The sequence below is a fragment of the Aotus nancymaae genome, unplaced genomic scaffold, assembly GCF_030222135.1.
Source record: "Aotus nancymaae isolate 86718 unplaced genomic scaffold, 86718_ANA_hifiasm-v0.15.2.pri h1tg000019l, whole genome shotgun sequence".
NCBI lineage: Eukaryota > Metazoa > Chordata > Mammalia > Primates > Aotidae > Aotus > Aotus nancymaae.
This window is the reverse complement of record NW_026988431.1, coordinates 58060464-58075507: the sequence shown is the minus strand read 5'-3', so window position 1 is coordinate 58075507 and position 15044 is coordinate 58060464. Positions and strand designations below refer to the sequence as shown.

Genomic DNA, 15044 nt, shown 5'->3' with positions numbered 1-15044 from the left:
AGGTAGCATGATGCCTTCAGCTTTGTTCTTTTTGCTTAAGATTGTCTTGGCTATACAGTTTCTTTTTTGGTTCCATATGAAATTTAAAGTAGTTTTTTCTAGTTCTGTGAAGAAAATCAGTGGTAGCTTGATGGGAGACCACAGAAGGGGCAGAGATGAGCACCACAGTTCATTCTTTCAAAGTTACCAATAAGATTGAAATATGTGGATGACAAGTAAATATTCCCTCAAAAAGGAATTATCATAAAGTCACATGATTTTAGAGTCCAGGTATGTAAATATTTAGAAAAAAAAAGTATGAATTTTATATTTGTAAATATTAGTTAATGTTATACTTAAGAAAAATAAAATATTTTAAATTTATATGAACAATTGAGTATTGTCATATTTTAAACCTATTTCCTAAATATGAATAGTGCATATTCCTTATACTACAAGTGTGTGTTCATTGCCCTTCAATGATAGTTATCACCTGGCATTTCTTCTACCAAAAGATTTTAAAAACTATGTTGCTATTGAGTATCATATCTTCTGATAGCCTGTGAGGACTTTTCTGTGTTTTGTTCATCACTGTATTCTCAGTGCTTTACATTGTACCTGTCCTGTATAAATCAATTTTTTTAATGAATAGGAATGTGAATGAGCCCTTAGTGGTTTGATTAAGCTCCTGAAATAACTTAAAACTGTATTTAATATGTTTGTTGGCTTCATATATGTCTTCTTTTGTAAAGTGTCTGTTCATATCCTTTGCCCACTTTTGAATGGGCTTCTTTGTTTTTTTCTTGTAAATCTGTTTTAGTTCTTTGTAGATTCTGGCTATTATCCCTTTGTCAGATGGGTAGATTGCAAAAATTTTTTCCCATTCTGTTGTTTGCCGATTCACTCTAATGATTGTTTCTTTTTCTGTGCAGAAGCTCTGGAGTTTAATTAGGTCCCATTTGTCTATTTTGGATTTTGTTGTCAATGCTTTTGGTGTTTTAGTCATGAAGTCCTTGCCTATGCATAGGTCCTGAATCACTGGTCATTAGAGAAATGCAAATCAAAACTACATTGAGATACCATCTCACACCAGTTAGAATGGCGATCATTAAAATATCTGTAGACAACAGATGCTGGAGAGGATGTGGAGAAATAGGAACAGTTTTACACTGTTGGTGGGAGTGTAAATTAGTTCAGCCATTGTGGAAGACAGTGTGGTGATTCCTCAAGGACCTAGAAATAGAAATTCCATTTGACTCAGCAATCCCATTACTGGGTATATATCCAAAGGATTATAAATCGTTCTATTATAAGGACACATGCACACGAATGTTCATTGCAGCACAGTTTACAATAGCAAAGACCTGGAACCAACCCAAATGCCCATCAGTGGTAGACTGGACAGGGAAAATGTGGCACACATACACCATGGAATACTATGCAGCCATAAAAAAGGATGAGCTTATGTCCTTTAGAGGGACATGGGTGAATCTGGAAACCATCATTTTCAGCAAACTGACAGAAGAACAGAAAATCAAACACCACATGTTCTCACTCATAGGTGGGTGTTGAACAATGAGAACATATGGACACAGGGAGGGGAGCATCACACACTGGGGTCTGTATCTCCCTATATTCCGGAAACCAGTCCTACTTTCTCTCTCTCTAGATCAGCCTATTCTGGACGTTTCATATAAATGGAATCATGTCATATGTGGCCTTTTATGACTGGCTTCTTTTACTTGCATAATGTTTTCAATGTTCATCCATGTTGTGTCATCTATTAGTATTTCATTTATTTTTATGGCTGAATAACATTTCATTGTGTCGATATAGCACATTTTGTTTATCCGTTTATCATTTGATGGATATGTGGGTTGTTTCCACCTTTTGGCTATTATAAATAATGCTGCTATGAACATTTGTGTACAAGTTTTTGTGTGGACATATGTTTTTATTTCTCTTGGCTAGATACCTAGTGGTGAAATTACTGGGTCATATAGTAACTCCATTTTTAATTGTTTGAGGAACTGCCAGACCATTTCTCAAAGTGGCTGGAGCTTATTGCATTCCAATCAGACCTGTTCAAGAGTTCTGATTTCTCTGTCACCTAGCCACTACTTGTTATTATCTGACTTTTTGATCTAGCATCCTAGTAATATGAAGCAGTAGCTCATTGTTGTTTGGTTTGCATTTTGATGACTAATGATGTTGAACATCTTTTCATGTACTTTGTGGCCATTTGTGTATCTTCCTGGGAGAAATTTTGACTAGAATTTTTAGAAGATCTAGATGTGAGACAGTTCAATAGCCTGCACTTTAGTGAAGTTATATCTGTAGTAATGACTTTTTAGATACAACTTCTAAGAAAAGCTAGGGAAGGGGAAATAAAGACAATTGAAAGGTGTAGGGAGAAAGAAGGGAGAGGAGGGAGAATGAAGCATTGGGAGAATGTAAGTGCTTTAGTGAGCATACTACAGCAGCAAATGACAGAGCAACTGACACAGTAGAGAGTGTAGCAGCAGTACAGGGGCTTAACCCAGAGATGGCATGAATCAACCTTAAAGGGAGAGGTGGGTGTTTCTGTGATGTTTATGCTGAGGACATTTTGAAAGATCATATTTGTATATGCAAGCTTAGAAGCTTACAGGGCTATTGTGAAAATCAGATTAAGTGCCAACAATTATAAAAGTATTCTGCTTATAGACGATGCTCCATACATTAGATTTTATCAGTCAGGATACAATATTAGTATAAATTCAACCCCATTTCTATACTATCTACATTTAAAGCCAAGAAAATCATGTAATATTAATGATGAGTCCAAAGGATTAACAAAAAGATTAATTTTGCGTTTAGGGCTGTTTTCTCTTTTACTACAGCTCTATTGAGGTATAATTGATAGACAAAAAAACTGCACATCTTTAATGCAGACAATTTGATGGATTTGGTTATGTGCATATACCTAGAATATATAATCATCAACAGAATAATGGTAATCTATCAATCCATCACCTCTAAAAGTTTCCTGTGTCCCTTGTTGTTGTTATTTGTGGTAAAAACACTTACCCTGGACCAGGAAGATATTATGATAATTGAATAAGTAAGTTACAGGACAAATACTACATAACTCTGCTTATGTGAGGTATTTTAAACCGTCAAGTTTATAGAAGCAGAAATTAGAATAGTGATAGTTAGTGGTTAGGGAAAATAGGGAGCTATTTTTCAATGGGTGCAAAGTTAAAGTTAACAATATAAATGAGTTCTAGGTACTTGTTGTATAATGTAGTACCTATAGTTAATAATACAGACGTATGGATGTGGGGTGTTTTTAAAAGCATTATAGTTATAAGTATTTTGGAAGGCTTTTGTATTTTAAAAAAACCCATGTAGTAAAAGTTTTAGAGCTCTATTTGTCAGAGTATATATAAAAATACAGTCTTCCAATTTATTCACACGTAGAGGATAATAGAACCTCAGTTTTGGAGGGAACCATAAAGATCATTAGTCTAACCCACTGTCTGAAACTTTAGTCAGTCACGTTGATGCAGAATATTTGAGGGGGCTTTACAATTTGCAGGTGCTATCTATGTTATCTCAATATTTTTTTCATGGAAACTTACAATTTTTTTATAGTAGTTTTGTTTACTATATGTTGTGTTCATTATGGGATACCAATTATCTGATTGTCATATAACAGCAATACTGTATTTAAAAACCAAATATGACAGATTATTGATTGCTATTTGTTAGTAAGTTTATGTGTTATGCCTACAAATGTTATTCATTTCATTGGATGCACAATTTCTTCCTTATGTAGCTCAAATATGAATAATTGCTAAAATAAGTTAACTCATCCAGATATAATATACTTGTAATATTAGTTGAAAACAATTTCAAGTACATGCTAAAATAATTAATATAGTGCATAATTATATGGCATCAAAACTGCAAATAGAAAGCAAAATTGCAGGTGTGAGTTTCCTATGTTATTTTCTTGTTGCTATTCTCACTTTTGAGATTGCTTTCTAAGTAGAATTTTGTAATGTAATAAAAATTGAAAGGCACAGTTATTTAAACCAAAATCCAATGATGTTATGTTTCCTGAGACCAGGTGCTTTAAATTTTTTTGACAATATGTTACTTTTTGAGCTATTACATTTATATATTGTCTTATTTTAAAATATTTTAAATGGATTAGATATGTTTTATTACATTGTTTTCATGTTATTTTATAAAGTACCAAATATTGAATCCATATTAGTTGTATTTAATCTATCTATTCAATAATATGATGAATTCATAAGCAGGAACATGTGTCCAGGTCCTTGCTTTTTTATCCACTCTATGGGTCAAGGAAGAATAATAATACATACATCTTTAATTAATAAAACCAGATAGAAATCAGACCTTTAGAGGAAAAGTTAATCTAAAAGTCTTTTAAGTACTACTTAAAGTAATACTTATATGATGTTGGAATAAGCAATAAATTTCAGCTATGTGAATTTCACATTTGCAGGATTAATTTCTATCTAGCTTGCAATAAGTAGTTTTTTTATACCCTTGATATTTCTGTACTACTGCTCATGCAAATACCATATCTGTTTTTAGAAATATGATGAGTAGAACTGGATTTAAGAACATGATTCTGCTGTGAGTTCCCCCATTGCAATTTTATTTCATCTAGTAAATATTTATTTTTCTCTTGTTTCTCTATGTATTTAGATGGAAGCTTTTCCTCAAATTCTGTTTTTCTTTTCCAGTTGTCTTCTATATAGAAATTTCCTCCTTTTGCTTCTCAGCCTTTTCCAGTTGCCTTAAGTTTACTCCCCCATCCCCCAAACCCTTTCTTACGGTTCTAACAGTAGATGAAAACTTCGATCCAATCATTTATGGATAGCTTCCTTCAATTTTCAGAGAGAATTCAGAGTTGACTGTTATAAAGCCTATTTTTAGGGAAGAAATTTCATCTAAGACTACCTGTAAAGATGGACCCATAAGAAAAGGAAAATAATAGTTTGCTTTAAGAATAGAAAACATTTTACGGCCGGGCGCGGTGGCTCAAGCCTGTAATCCCAGCACTTTGGGAGGCCGAGGCGGGTGGATCACGAGGTCAAGAGATCGAGACCATCCTGGTCAACATGGTGAAACCCCGTCTCTACTAATACAAAAAAATTAGCTGGGCATGGTGGCGCGTGCCTGTAATCCCAGCTACTCAGGAAGCTGAGGCAGGAGAATTGCCTGAACCCAGGAGGCGGAGGTTGCGGTGAGCCGAGATCGCGCCATTGCACTCCAGCCTGGGTAACGAGAGCGAAACTCCGTCTCAAAAAAAAAAAAAAAAAAAAAGAATAGAAAACATTTTTATAATACAAAAAATTGGGAGATAATGCTCATCTTTTTCATACTTGTTTAATGGATTAAGATGTTAAAAATTATGTATTTGTGTAAAAAATTACTTTTACTTTGAAAAGAGTTTTACTAAGTGGAAACTTAATGGGTATATTGCATCCTGTCATAGGTCCATGATACTTGGAGGAATTTATTTGCTTGGTGTAGTTAGTACCTGTTTGGTGTAGTTAAGTCTATGATAATATGAGTAATTTACCCACTTGCTGTAGTAATTTCCTTATAGCTCCCAACTTAGAGAGATTTAGTCTAATTTGTTATTGCTGATTTTAGATAATAGGATCCTTATACTCATAATGCAATGTATTCCAAGCAATGTATAAATAGAAATATCTTGGCAAAATAATCTGTACAGGTTTCTTTGGATAAATTGATCTTGGCAAATGTTTTGATGACTTCTAATAAAATAGTTTATTTTACTGTAAATTAAAGCATAATCTTCAGTATACATGTGTTGTGGCCACAACACGATATATGATTCCTGATGGATGAAGCTGGAAACCATTACTCTCAGCACACTAACACAGGAACAGGAAACCAATCAACTTTCACTCATAAGTGAGAGTTGAACAATGAGAACACATGGACACAGGGAGGGAAACAACACACACTGGGGCCTGTCGGTGGGTGAGAGGCAAGGGGAGGGAGAGCGTTAGGACAAATACCTATGATGGGTTGATAGGTGCAGCAAACCACCATGGGACACGTATACCTACATAAGAAACCTGCACATTCTGCACATGTATCCTGTAACTTAAAATACAAAACAAAACAAAACTTCCCATTTAGAAAACCACCCACCTAATTAACAGGGCTTGAGGGAAGATTTGGGCTAGGAGAAGGCCACTCAAATCCTATGGTGCTTTGTAACCAAAACCCTAACAAAACCAGTTAACAAATCCTAGTTAAAACACTAATGCATACATCTCGAGGACTTGTTCTTCCTTCTTGGTGATGTAGTTCGTAGGAGTAATTTACTTCTAAGAGAGATCTTTTTACCAAAATGAAAAATCTGAATCAAGTTATAGCCTCCTTTATTTATCTATTACTTTAAAGTCACAGGGGGTCTCTTTGCAGCTTCTTTCTGCTCATACATGGCTTAACTTAGTGAAATGTGTGGTTGTTGAAGTCCTTAAAACAATCAGAACTTATATCAAGGGGAGGCATTTTTATATATTTTTCAAGTTTTTTTCCTTACAGTTTTCATATGTTGTTAAGATTTTGGCTTTAGTTGCAAGAAAGCTTGCCCCTGGTTGCTTCAAAACAATAACATGTTGGGAAAAAATCCTTAAGAATCAATAACACTCTGGAGTTATACTGACATCATTGCCCTGTTTACCAACTGCATATGAGGTAATTCACATCAAAGAAATCGGAACAAATTGTACTTGGGAAAATATTCTTAGTATGAGAGGAAAGTGTTTTCTCAAAAGCCAGGCCAAAAAAATATTTATATAATATATATAAGAATTTTAAAATTCCCATTAGTCCATAACTTGATTGTTGTGAAATGATTTTGTAAATAAAGCCTTCCAAGTTCCAATCATATTCAACAATCACTGCAACCAATGAGTTTATGTTACTTGAGTTCTGCTGTAACACAGTTTTTCCTGTGTGTGTGTATATATGTGCATCTCTCTCTGTACCTCTATATAACTTTGTCTGACAAATTCAAATGGAATAACAGAACTCTTCTGCAGAGTTTAGGGTTTCAGTTTTTAATGCAAGGCTGTGGTTACAATAAATCTCTTCTAAAATTCTGTGACTGGAAAATCAATGCAAGTTAACACTGTGAAAGGAGACATTCTCACTCTTTTTCTTCCAAACTTGCAAAGTAATAGAGGTCTAAACTATGTAAACTTTTTGTTTTGATCTGGAACTCTGGATCACTTAAGGAGATATGGCTATGTCAACATGATTATTAATATTTATTGCTGGATAGCTAGAGTTTTGGATGATGATGGTAGTTAGACTTTTGAAGCACTGACACTACCATAAAGTATATCATTTTTCTAACTAAACTAAAACTTTTATTCTTGGGCTTTAACTTCTACAAGGTGCCATCCATTCCAAAATGCTGTAAAATATCAACCCTCTTTACTTTGATTAATGATACATTGTCAGAGTGATGAATTCTTCTAGAGTGTAATTTGAAAGATAATATCATTCCAGGCGGAAAAAAAGTTCAGGTGAGAATTTAGAACAGTTACCAGATGAAATCCTACCATCATACAGTGTAGTGAAGGATGTGGGGGAATCTGGAAATACTGTCAGTAAATCACATCTTTTGGCTCTAGTTTAGCTTCTGTCCTACAGTGAGATATATGATTTACTATGTGCCTTGAAGGCTGTTTTGGTTTGATTTTAAAACATTTTTAGCATGTAGATCAGTTGTAGAGGTAATTTTATATATTTTCAGTCTCCTTCTCCTCCTATTGTTACCTATCAGTACTGTTACATTTAAATTTTCATACTTAGAAAATGGAAAAAAATATTTTTAGGTTGATTTTTTAAATTTGAAATTATTTTATTAATATGCAGTACAGTGTTATGATACTTGATATGTATAGTTATCTATTTTAAATATTTTATAAAAATAACCTTCATATTCTTATTCATTGGTTGTTACTCAAAGTGATTATTGTTATAATCATTATATTAAGTGAAAGATAGTGTGTTTTCTGTTCTAAATCTAGATATGTCCTTTTAAGAAAAGACAAAGTTTATAGGGTATGTCCATTTAAGTAAAGACAAAGGTTATAGGATAAAAACTGTTAACAGGAGTTACTCTGGGGAGTACTACTTTACTATAAACCAGATTTATACCAAATTCTGGCAGGTATGTCCTAAACTTTTTTGTTTTTTTCTGAGATGGAGTCTCACTCCGTCACCTAGGCTGGAGTACAGTGGCGCAGTCTCAGCTCCCTGCAACCTCCACCTCCCTGGTTCAAGTGATTCTCCTGCCTCAGCCTGCCAAATATCTGAGAGTACAGGCACGCACCACCATGTTCAGCTATTTTTTTGTATTTTCAGTAGAGACAGGGTTTCACCAGGTTGGCCAGGGTCATCTTGAACTCCTAATCTCAAGTGATCCTCCTGCCTCAGCCTCCCAAAGTGTTGGGATTACAGGCATGAGCACCACACCCGGCCTAGATAAGCTTTTATCAACTCCTGTTGATATAATTAAATTATAGTTATATTGATTCTTTAGCAATAAATGAACTTCAAATTTTAATCTATATTATAATCCTTATTCTTTTAGATACCATAAATATACAGTACAGTGTTATGATATTTAATATGTATCTATTTTAAATATTTTATAAAAATAAACTTCATATTCTTATTCATTGGTTGTTACTCAAAATGATCATTGTTATGTTATCTTTTCCCTGCAGTTCAAAAACTATAACTTAGCCAAAGTCAAACAGCTTGTTATGTGGTGACCACGTCTGGGTTGAAGTTAAGTCTGTTGAGTTCCAAACCCATGCTCATAGATATGAAATAAAATGTACTCTATGCTAGTAGGACCTATTTTCAGCAGAGGAAGTATGCTTGAAAATAGGAGGAACCTCCATTTCTTAATTTTTTTATATGGTGTGACTATTATTTATTTCTGCATACTTGGTCAAATGTAAAAATAAACATGTAAAAATAAGTTAAAAACAAAGCAACAAACTAAACTAACCCCCTCAATCCTTGCATATGCAATCGAACACAGAATTACAGTTTTGTGAGTTTTTTAAAGGAAGGAACAATATTCAAATCTGTTAGAGACAAAATTTAATATTTGCGGTTTCAAGAAATCAAAGGTAAGACACGTATCACAAAGACCTGACATAAATCTAGTAGGGAAAAGGGATGAAACTAGCATAGAGAATTTGATTATATTTCAAGTCCCGACATTTTGTAGCCATTTGACTTTGGCCTAAGCTTTCTGAACTTTTTATTCCTTGTCTATGTGGTGGGGATCATAATATCTGCTCTCCTTCTTTGTATGATAGTACTAAAATTAAGAAAAAGAAGGTGTGTGTACACAGGCTTACAATGGAGAAAAGTAATGTCTGATGTTCTAGAAAAGAACATTTCCATTTACTTGCATTTTATTGATTTTAGTTATGTGCTAAATTAGTAGAACTTTAAGATATTCAAATATAGAATTCTATTTTATCAGTTACCTATGATGTTTATTTTTTAGCATAACAAATGTGGGTTTTTCACTATTTCTGATTCTCTTAATATGCTACCTAAAAATGTTATAACAATTATTGTACCGTTGATAGCAGGATTCATTTTAGGACATAAATAATCTTTGTTTTGTGCCATTTAAATGAACATATATATGAATGATAATTCTATATAAAATTAATCCTATAGCTTTTGATAGTTTAAAAACATAAAATGAAAACCAACACATAACTGCCTCTGAAATCTGTAGACCTTTATTCTAGGACATTTTAAATCAGGCTTAGGCTAGATTACTCTGTTTTTAAAATGTTAGTGGTAAAACTACAGATGTTTCTGGAAGAGTGAGGTACTACCATTGGCTTGAATTTCTTTTTAAAATAGAAGGACTACATAGGCCTATAGAGGTTTTCTGAGAATCATTGGGAAAATTTGGAGCAAATTCCATGGATTTGCGTACAGACAGCAATATATGTGCATAGGTCATGTTTGTCATTTTTCATAGGTATTTTATTAATTCAGTATGAAATAACACTAGTTAATTTGGTGTTCACTGATATATTCCAGAATCAGACTGCAATGAATCTTAATAGATTTACAAAAGGTCATAACTGAAAAGTTCCAGTGTAATGTTAGCTATTTAAATTGGCAACTAGATGAAAATTTAAAAAGATGAGCATTTTCATGGCAGAGTACAAAATAATTATATCTGATCCCTGCTAAATTTTTCTTGTTTGGAGGATATTTGCTAAGAAATAAGAGCTACTTTCTGTCTCCCGTATGCCAGGTTCTCATAGAGCGTCTAATGACCCTGAATTTTCTCCGTGGAGTTTAATTCAGACTCAGATGTGATCCTAAATCCTGCAGTCCCTAGGCAGACTCTGGTAGTTTCTGATAGAAAACTCTTTAGAGAATGGGGCCTTCCCCAGATTTGCCAGTTCTTGGTCAGTCACTCTGACAGCATGTGGAAAGTTTTTCTTTTTCTTTTTTTTTTTTTTATTGTATTTTAGGTTTTGGGGTACATGTGAAGAACATGCAAAATTGTTACATAGGTACACACATGGCAGTGTGATTTGCTACCTTCCTCCCCTTCACCTATATCTGGCATTTCTCCCCATGCTATCTCTCCCCTCCTCCCCAACCCCCGCTGTCCCTCCCCATTTCCCCCCAACAGACCCCAGTGTGTAGTGCTCCCCTCCCTGTGTCTGTGTATTCTCATTGTTCAACACCCACCTATGAGTGAGAACATGCGGTGTTTGATTTTCTGTTCTTGTGTCAGTTTGCTGAGAATGATGGTTTCCAGGTTCATCCATGTCCCTACAAAGGACACAAACTCATCATTTTTGATGGCGGCATAATATTCCATGGTGTATATGTGCCACATTTTCCCTGTCCAGTATATCATCAATGGGCATTTGGATTGGTTCCAGATCTCTCTTTAAATCAGTTTTCTATATTATTTATTTTAATTCTGTAGCTCTTCTCCCTCCCTGATACCTTATTTTTACAATATGCTATTTTCCAGGAACTGTAGTAGACATAAAATCATTAAAATATATGTTTTTTTTTTCCCTTTTCTGAGCTTATGTGGTATGATGAGATGTGAAATCAATATAGTTAGGGCTGGTAGAGATCTACACAAGGTATTAAGAGGGTAAATGCCGTGTACAGTTGGGGGATGGCAGTGTGCGAGTAAGGGTTCCTAGACCTGCGGGAGTAATGGCGTGAATTCAGAAGGAAAAGCAAAAGCCTGCTAAGCAGAGATGATGGTAGAGGAGAGAAGGTCTTCCTGGTAAGTGAACCTCATGAGCAAGGCACAAAATGAGAAATGACTTGGAGTGTATTAAGGAGCTACAGAGAGAAGCGTTTCCTGATGTGCCCTTTTGGATAGTGAATGCTTTCTAAAGATGTTTTATCACCAAGGAATACTCATTACTGCTTATTCGGTCTCCTACTAGATTAGCTCTATTTATTTCTTTAGTTATGATGTACACAAAATATTACATCTATCTATTTGGGGTGTGCATAGTGGAAAGTTTATGAGTCATTAGACTTATACACACCTGAGGCCACCCACTCTCTACTGTTACCAAGGGCAAGTTATTTAAACTCTCTGGGCTTTAGTTTCTTCTTCTGTTTTTCTTTTTTTTTGAGATGAAGTCTCACTCTGTTGCCCAGGCTGGAGTGCAGTGGTATGCAATCTCGGCTCACTACAACCTCCGCCTCCAGGTTCAAGTGATTCTCCTGTCTCAGCCTCCTGAGTAGCTGGTACTACAGGCACACACCGCCATGCCCGACTAATTATTGTATTTTTAGTAGAGATGTGGTTTCACCATGTTGGCCAGGCTGTCCTGTAAACTGTCCTGTAACTCCTGACCTCAAGTCGTCTGCCCACCTCAGCCTCCCAAAGTGCTAGGACTACAGGCACAAGCCATCATGCCCATCCTGAGCTTTAGTTTCTTAATTCCTAAAACAGATAAAAATAGGTATGTTTTAGAATTGCCTTGGTGATTAAGTGATACATTATTTTTAAGATGGTTGGAATTGTATGAGTCCAAACTAGTTCTCTCAGTAGATGGCAGCTGTCACTATTATACTGGTTGATACAAATGTCAGTTTGTCTTTTTAAATATTAAATTGAATTTATTTATTTAATTCTGGGAGTTATAGAATAACACAAATATGACCTAATGTATATCAATTATTTAGGTTAACATATGAGGCTTTTAAATTATATTTTGTTACTTTTTTAATAGGCAAAATCTCAAATATTATTCAGTGTATTAGATGCTGCCCATCAGTTTATAAAGCACGGTAATCCAGAAGAACCCAAAGAGGAGAATAATTCTGCAAAGAAGACCAGTAAAAGTCAGCATAAACCCAAATCTCTACTTCCGCAGAGGAGCAGCCCTGAGGTAAACTGAGGAAAATTTGGTAGACATTTTCTGACATACATAGCCATGGCAAGTGCCATTCAGGTACTTAACTTGAGCTATAGGGTTGGCCAGTAATTTTATCACATTATTATTTCATATGGATTTGTTTTTTATTAACCAAATACATCTTGACTGTAAAAATGTTTTCAAGAAGATTGCTTTGATTCCACTGAACGCTACTCTTTGATGAATGATCTTTTGACCATATGTCATTCTGGACATTTTCACACATGTCAGGAATCGAATGAGTATTTGGGGAAAACATTTTTTAAAAAACACAATGCAATCTCACAATTTTATGTTAGTCAAGACTTCATTCAGAGAAGCTAAAAATGCAAAACCTTGCCAAGAGTTTTAGGTGACAGGCAATTTCATAGTTATTTAAAACCAGATTTTATACCAAATTCTGGCAGCTATTTGGATTGACTACTGATCTGACAATGTGCTAGATGCGCTTTTATCAAGTCATGTCTATTTATTTATAATAGACATATTGATTCTTTAGCAAGAAATGAACTTCAAATTTTGATCTATGTTATAATCTTCATTCTTTTAGATGCCAGTCACCTCTTCCCTGCAGTTCAAAAACTGTAACTTAGCTGAAGTCACACAGCTTGTTATGTGTTGACCAAATCTGGGTTGAAGTTAAATCTGTTGTGTTCCAAACCCACACTCATAGACATAAAAGAAAATGTGCTCTATGGTAGTAGGACCTATTTTCAGCAGAGGAAGTGTGCTTGAATTTTTCAGGAGTGTCAGCATATTTGTGTGGGTTTTACTTTCTAATAGACCTGTCAAGGATGTTTTGTGAAGAATCACTGCCTCCTAATTATAATAATAATGTATTGAAGAGCAGACCTCCCCTAAATATTTTACACATTATCTCCTTTTGTCTTTTCTTCATTATTCCTCTTTTTCAAATGAGAGAGTAGTGGCAAAGAATAGTTTTTATAAATTGCCAAAGGTAAAATTGATAATGGAACTTAGATATCAGCTCAGACCTTCTGACTCCAAATTTCCTGCTTTTAATCATTAGGCAGAGACTGTGGCTTTAAAAGTTTCTTCTTCATGCCTGCCTTTTCATCTAATTTATCCTATCGAAAATAAATCAGCAGCTAACTTTTATTGAATACCTAAGCTAGGCATAGTGCTTAACGTTTTACTTGCCTTATCCAATAATCACAATAACCATATAAGGTTTGTGCTATTATTACCCCAATTTAACAGATGAAAAAGATGATGAGGGGTTAAGTAACTAACCTTACTAGAAAGTGATAGAGTACTTTGTAGATTCTGGATATTAGCACTTTGTCAGATGGGTAGCTTGCAAATTTTTTTCCCATTCTGTTGGTTCCAGTTTACCCTAGTGCTTCTTTTGCTGTGCAGAAGCTCTTTAATTTAATCAGATCCCATTTGCCTATTCTGGCTTTTGTTGCCATTGCTTTTGGTGTTTTAGTCATGAAGTCCTTGCCCGTGTCTATGTCCTGAATGGTATTGCCTAGGTTCTCTTCTAGGGTTGTTATGGTGTTAGGTCTCATGTTTAAATCTTTAATCCATCTGGAGTTAATTTTTGTATAAGGTGTAAGGAAGTGATCCAGTTTCAGCTTTCTGCATATGGCTAGCCAGTTTTCCCAACACCATTTATTAAACAGGGAATCCTTTCCCCAAAAACAAATTTACAAGAAAAAAACTAACAACCCCATCAAAAAGTGGGCAAAGGATATGAACAGATACTTTTCAAAAGAAGACATTTATGCGGCCAACAAACTTATGAAAAAATGCTCATCATCACTGGTCATTAGAACAATGCAAATTAAAACCACATTGAGATACCATCTCATGCCAGTTAGAATGGTGATCATTAAAAAATCTGGAGACAACAGATGCTGGAGAGGATGCAGAAAAATAGAAACACTTTTACATTGTTGGTGGGAGTGTAAATTAGTTCAACCACTGTGGAAGACAGTGTGGAGATTCCTCAAAGATCTAGAAATAGGAATACTATTTGACCCAGCAATCCCATTACTGGGTATATACCCAAAGGATTATAAATTGTTCTATTATAAAGACACATGCACACATATGTTCATTTTGGCACTGTTTACAATAGTAAAGACTTGGACCCAACCCAAATGCCTATCAATGATAGACGGGATAAAGAAAATATGGCACCTACACACCATGGAATACTAGGCAGCCATAAAAAAGGATGAGTTCATATCCTTTACAGGGACATGGATGAATCTGGAAACCATCATTCTCAACAAACTGACACAAGAACAGAAAACCAGACACCACATGTTCTCACTCATAGGTGGGTATTGAACAATGAAAACACATGGACACAGGGAGGGGAACATCACACACTGGGGTCTGTTGGGGGGTGGGGAGTTAGGGGAGGGATAACATTGGGAGAAATACCTAAAGTAGGTGTTGGGGTGATGGAGGCAGCAAACCACCATGGCATGTGTATACCTATGTAACAATCCTGCAAGATCTGCACATGTACCCCAGAACATAAAGTATAATAATAATAAA

The 15044-nt window shown here is 34.9% G+C and overlaps 1 protein-coding gene across 3 annotated transcripts in view; it reads left to right on the top strand.

Moving 5' to 3' along the window:
* The window catches only part of ZBBX (zinc finger B-box domain containing), a 115650-nt gene that overhangs the window by 34573 nt on the left and 66033 nt on the right, over positions 1-15044 (top strand). For all 3 annotated transcript variants that reach the window (XM_021669517.2, XM_064378892.1, XM_064378893.1), the window contains one exon: positions 12327-12485. In XM_021669517.2, coding sequence (XP_021525192.2) covers positions 12327-12485 — 159 coding nt within the window. The remainder of the gene's footprint in view (positions 1-12326; positions 12486-15044) is intronic.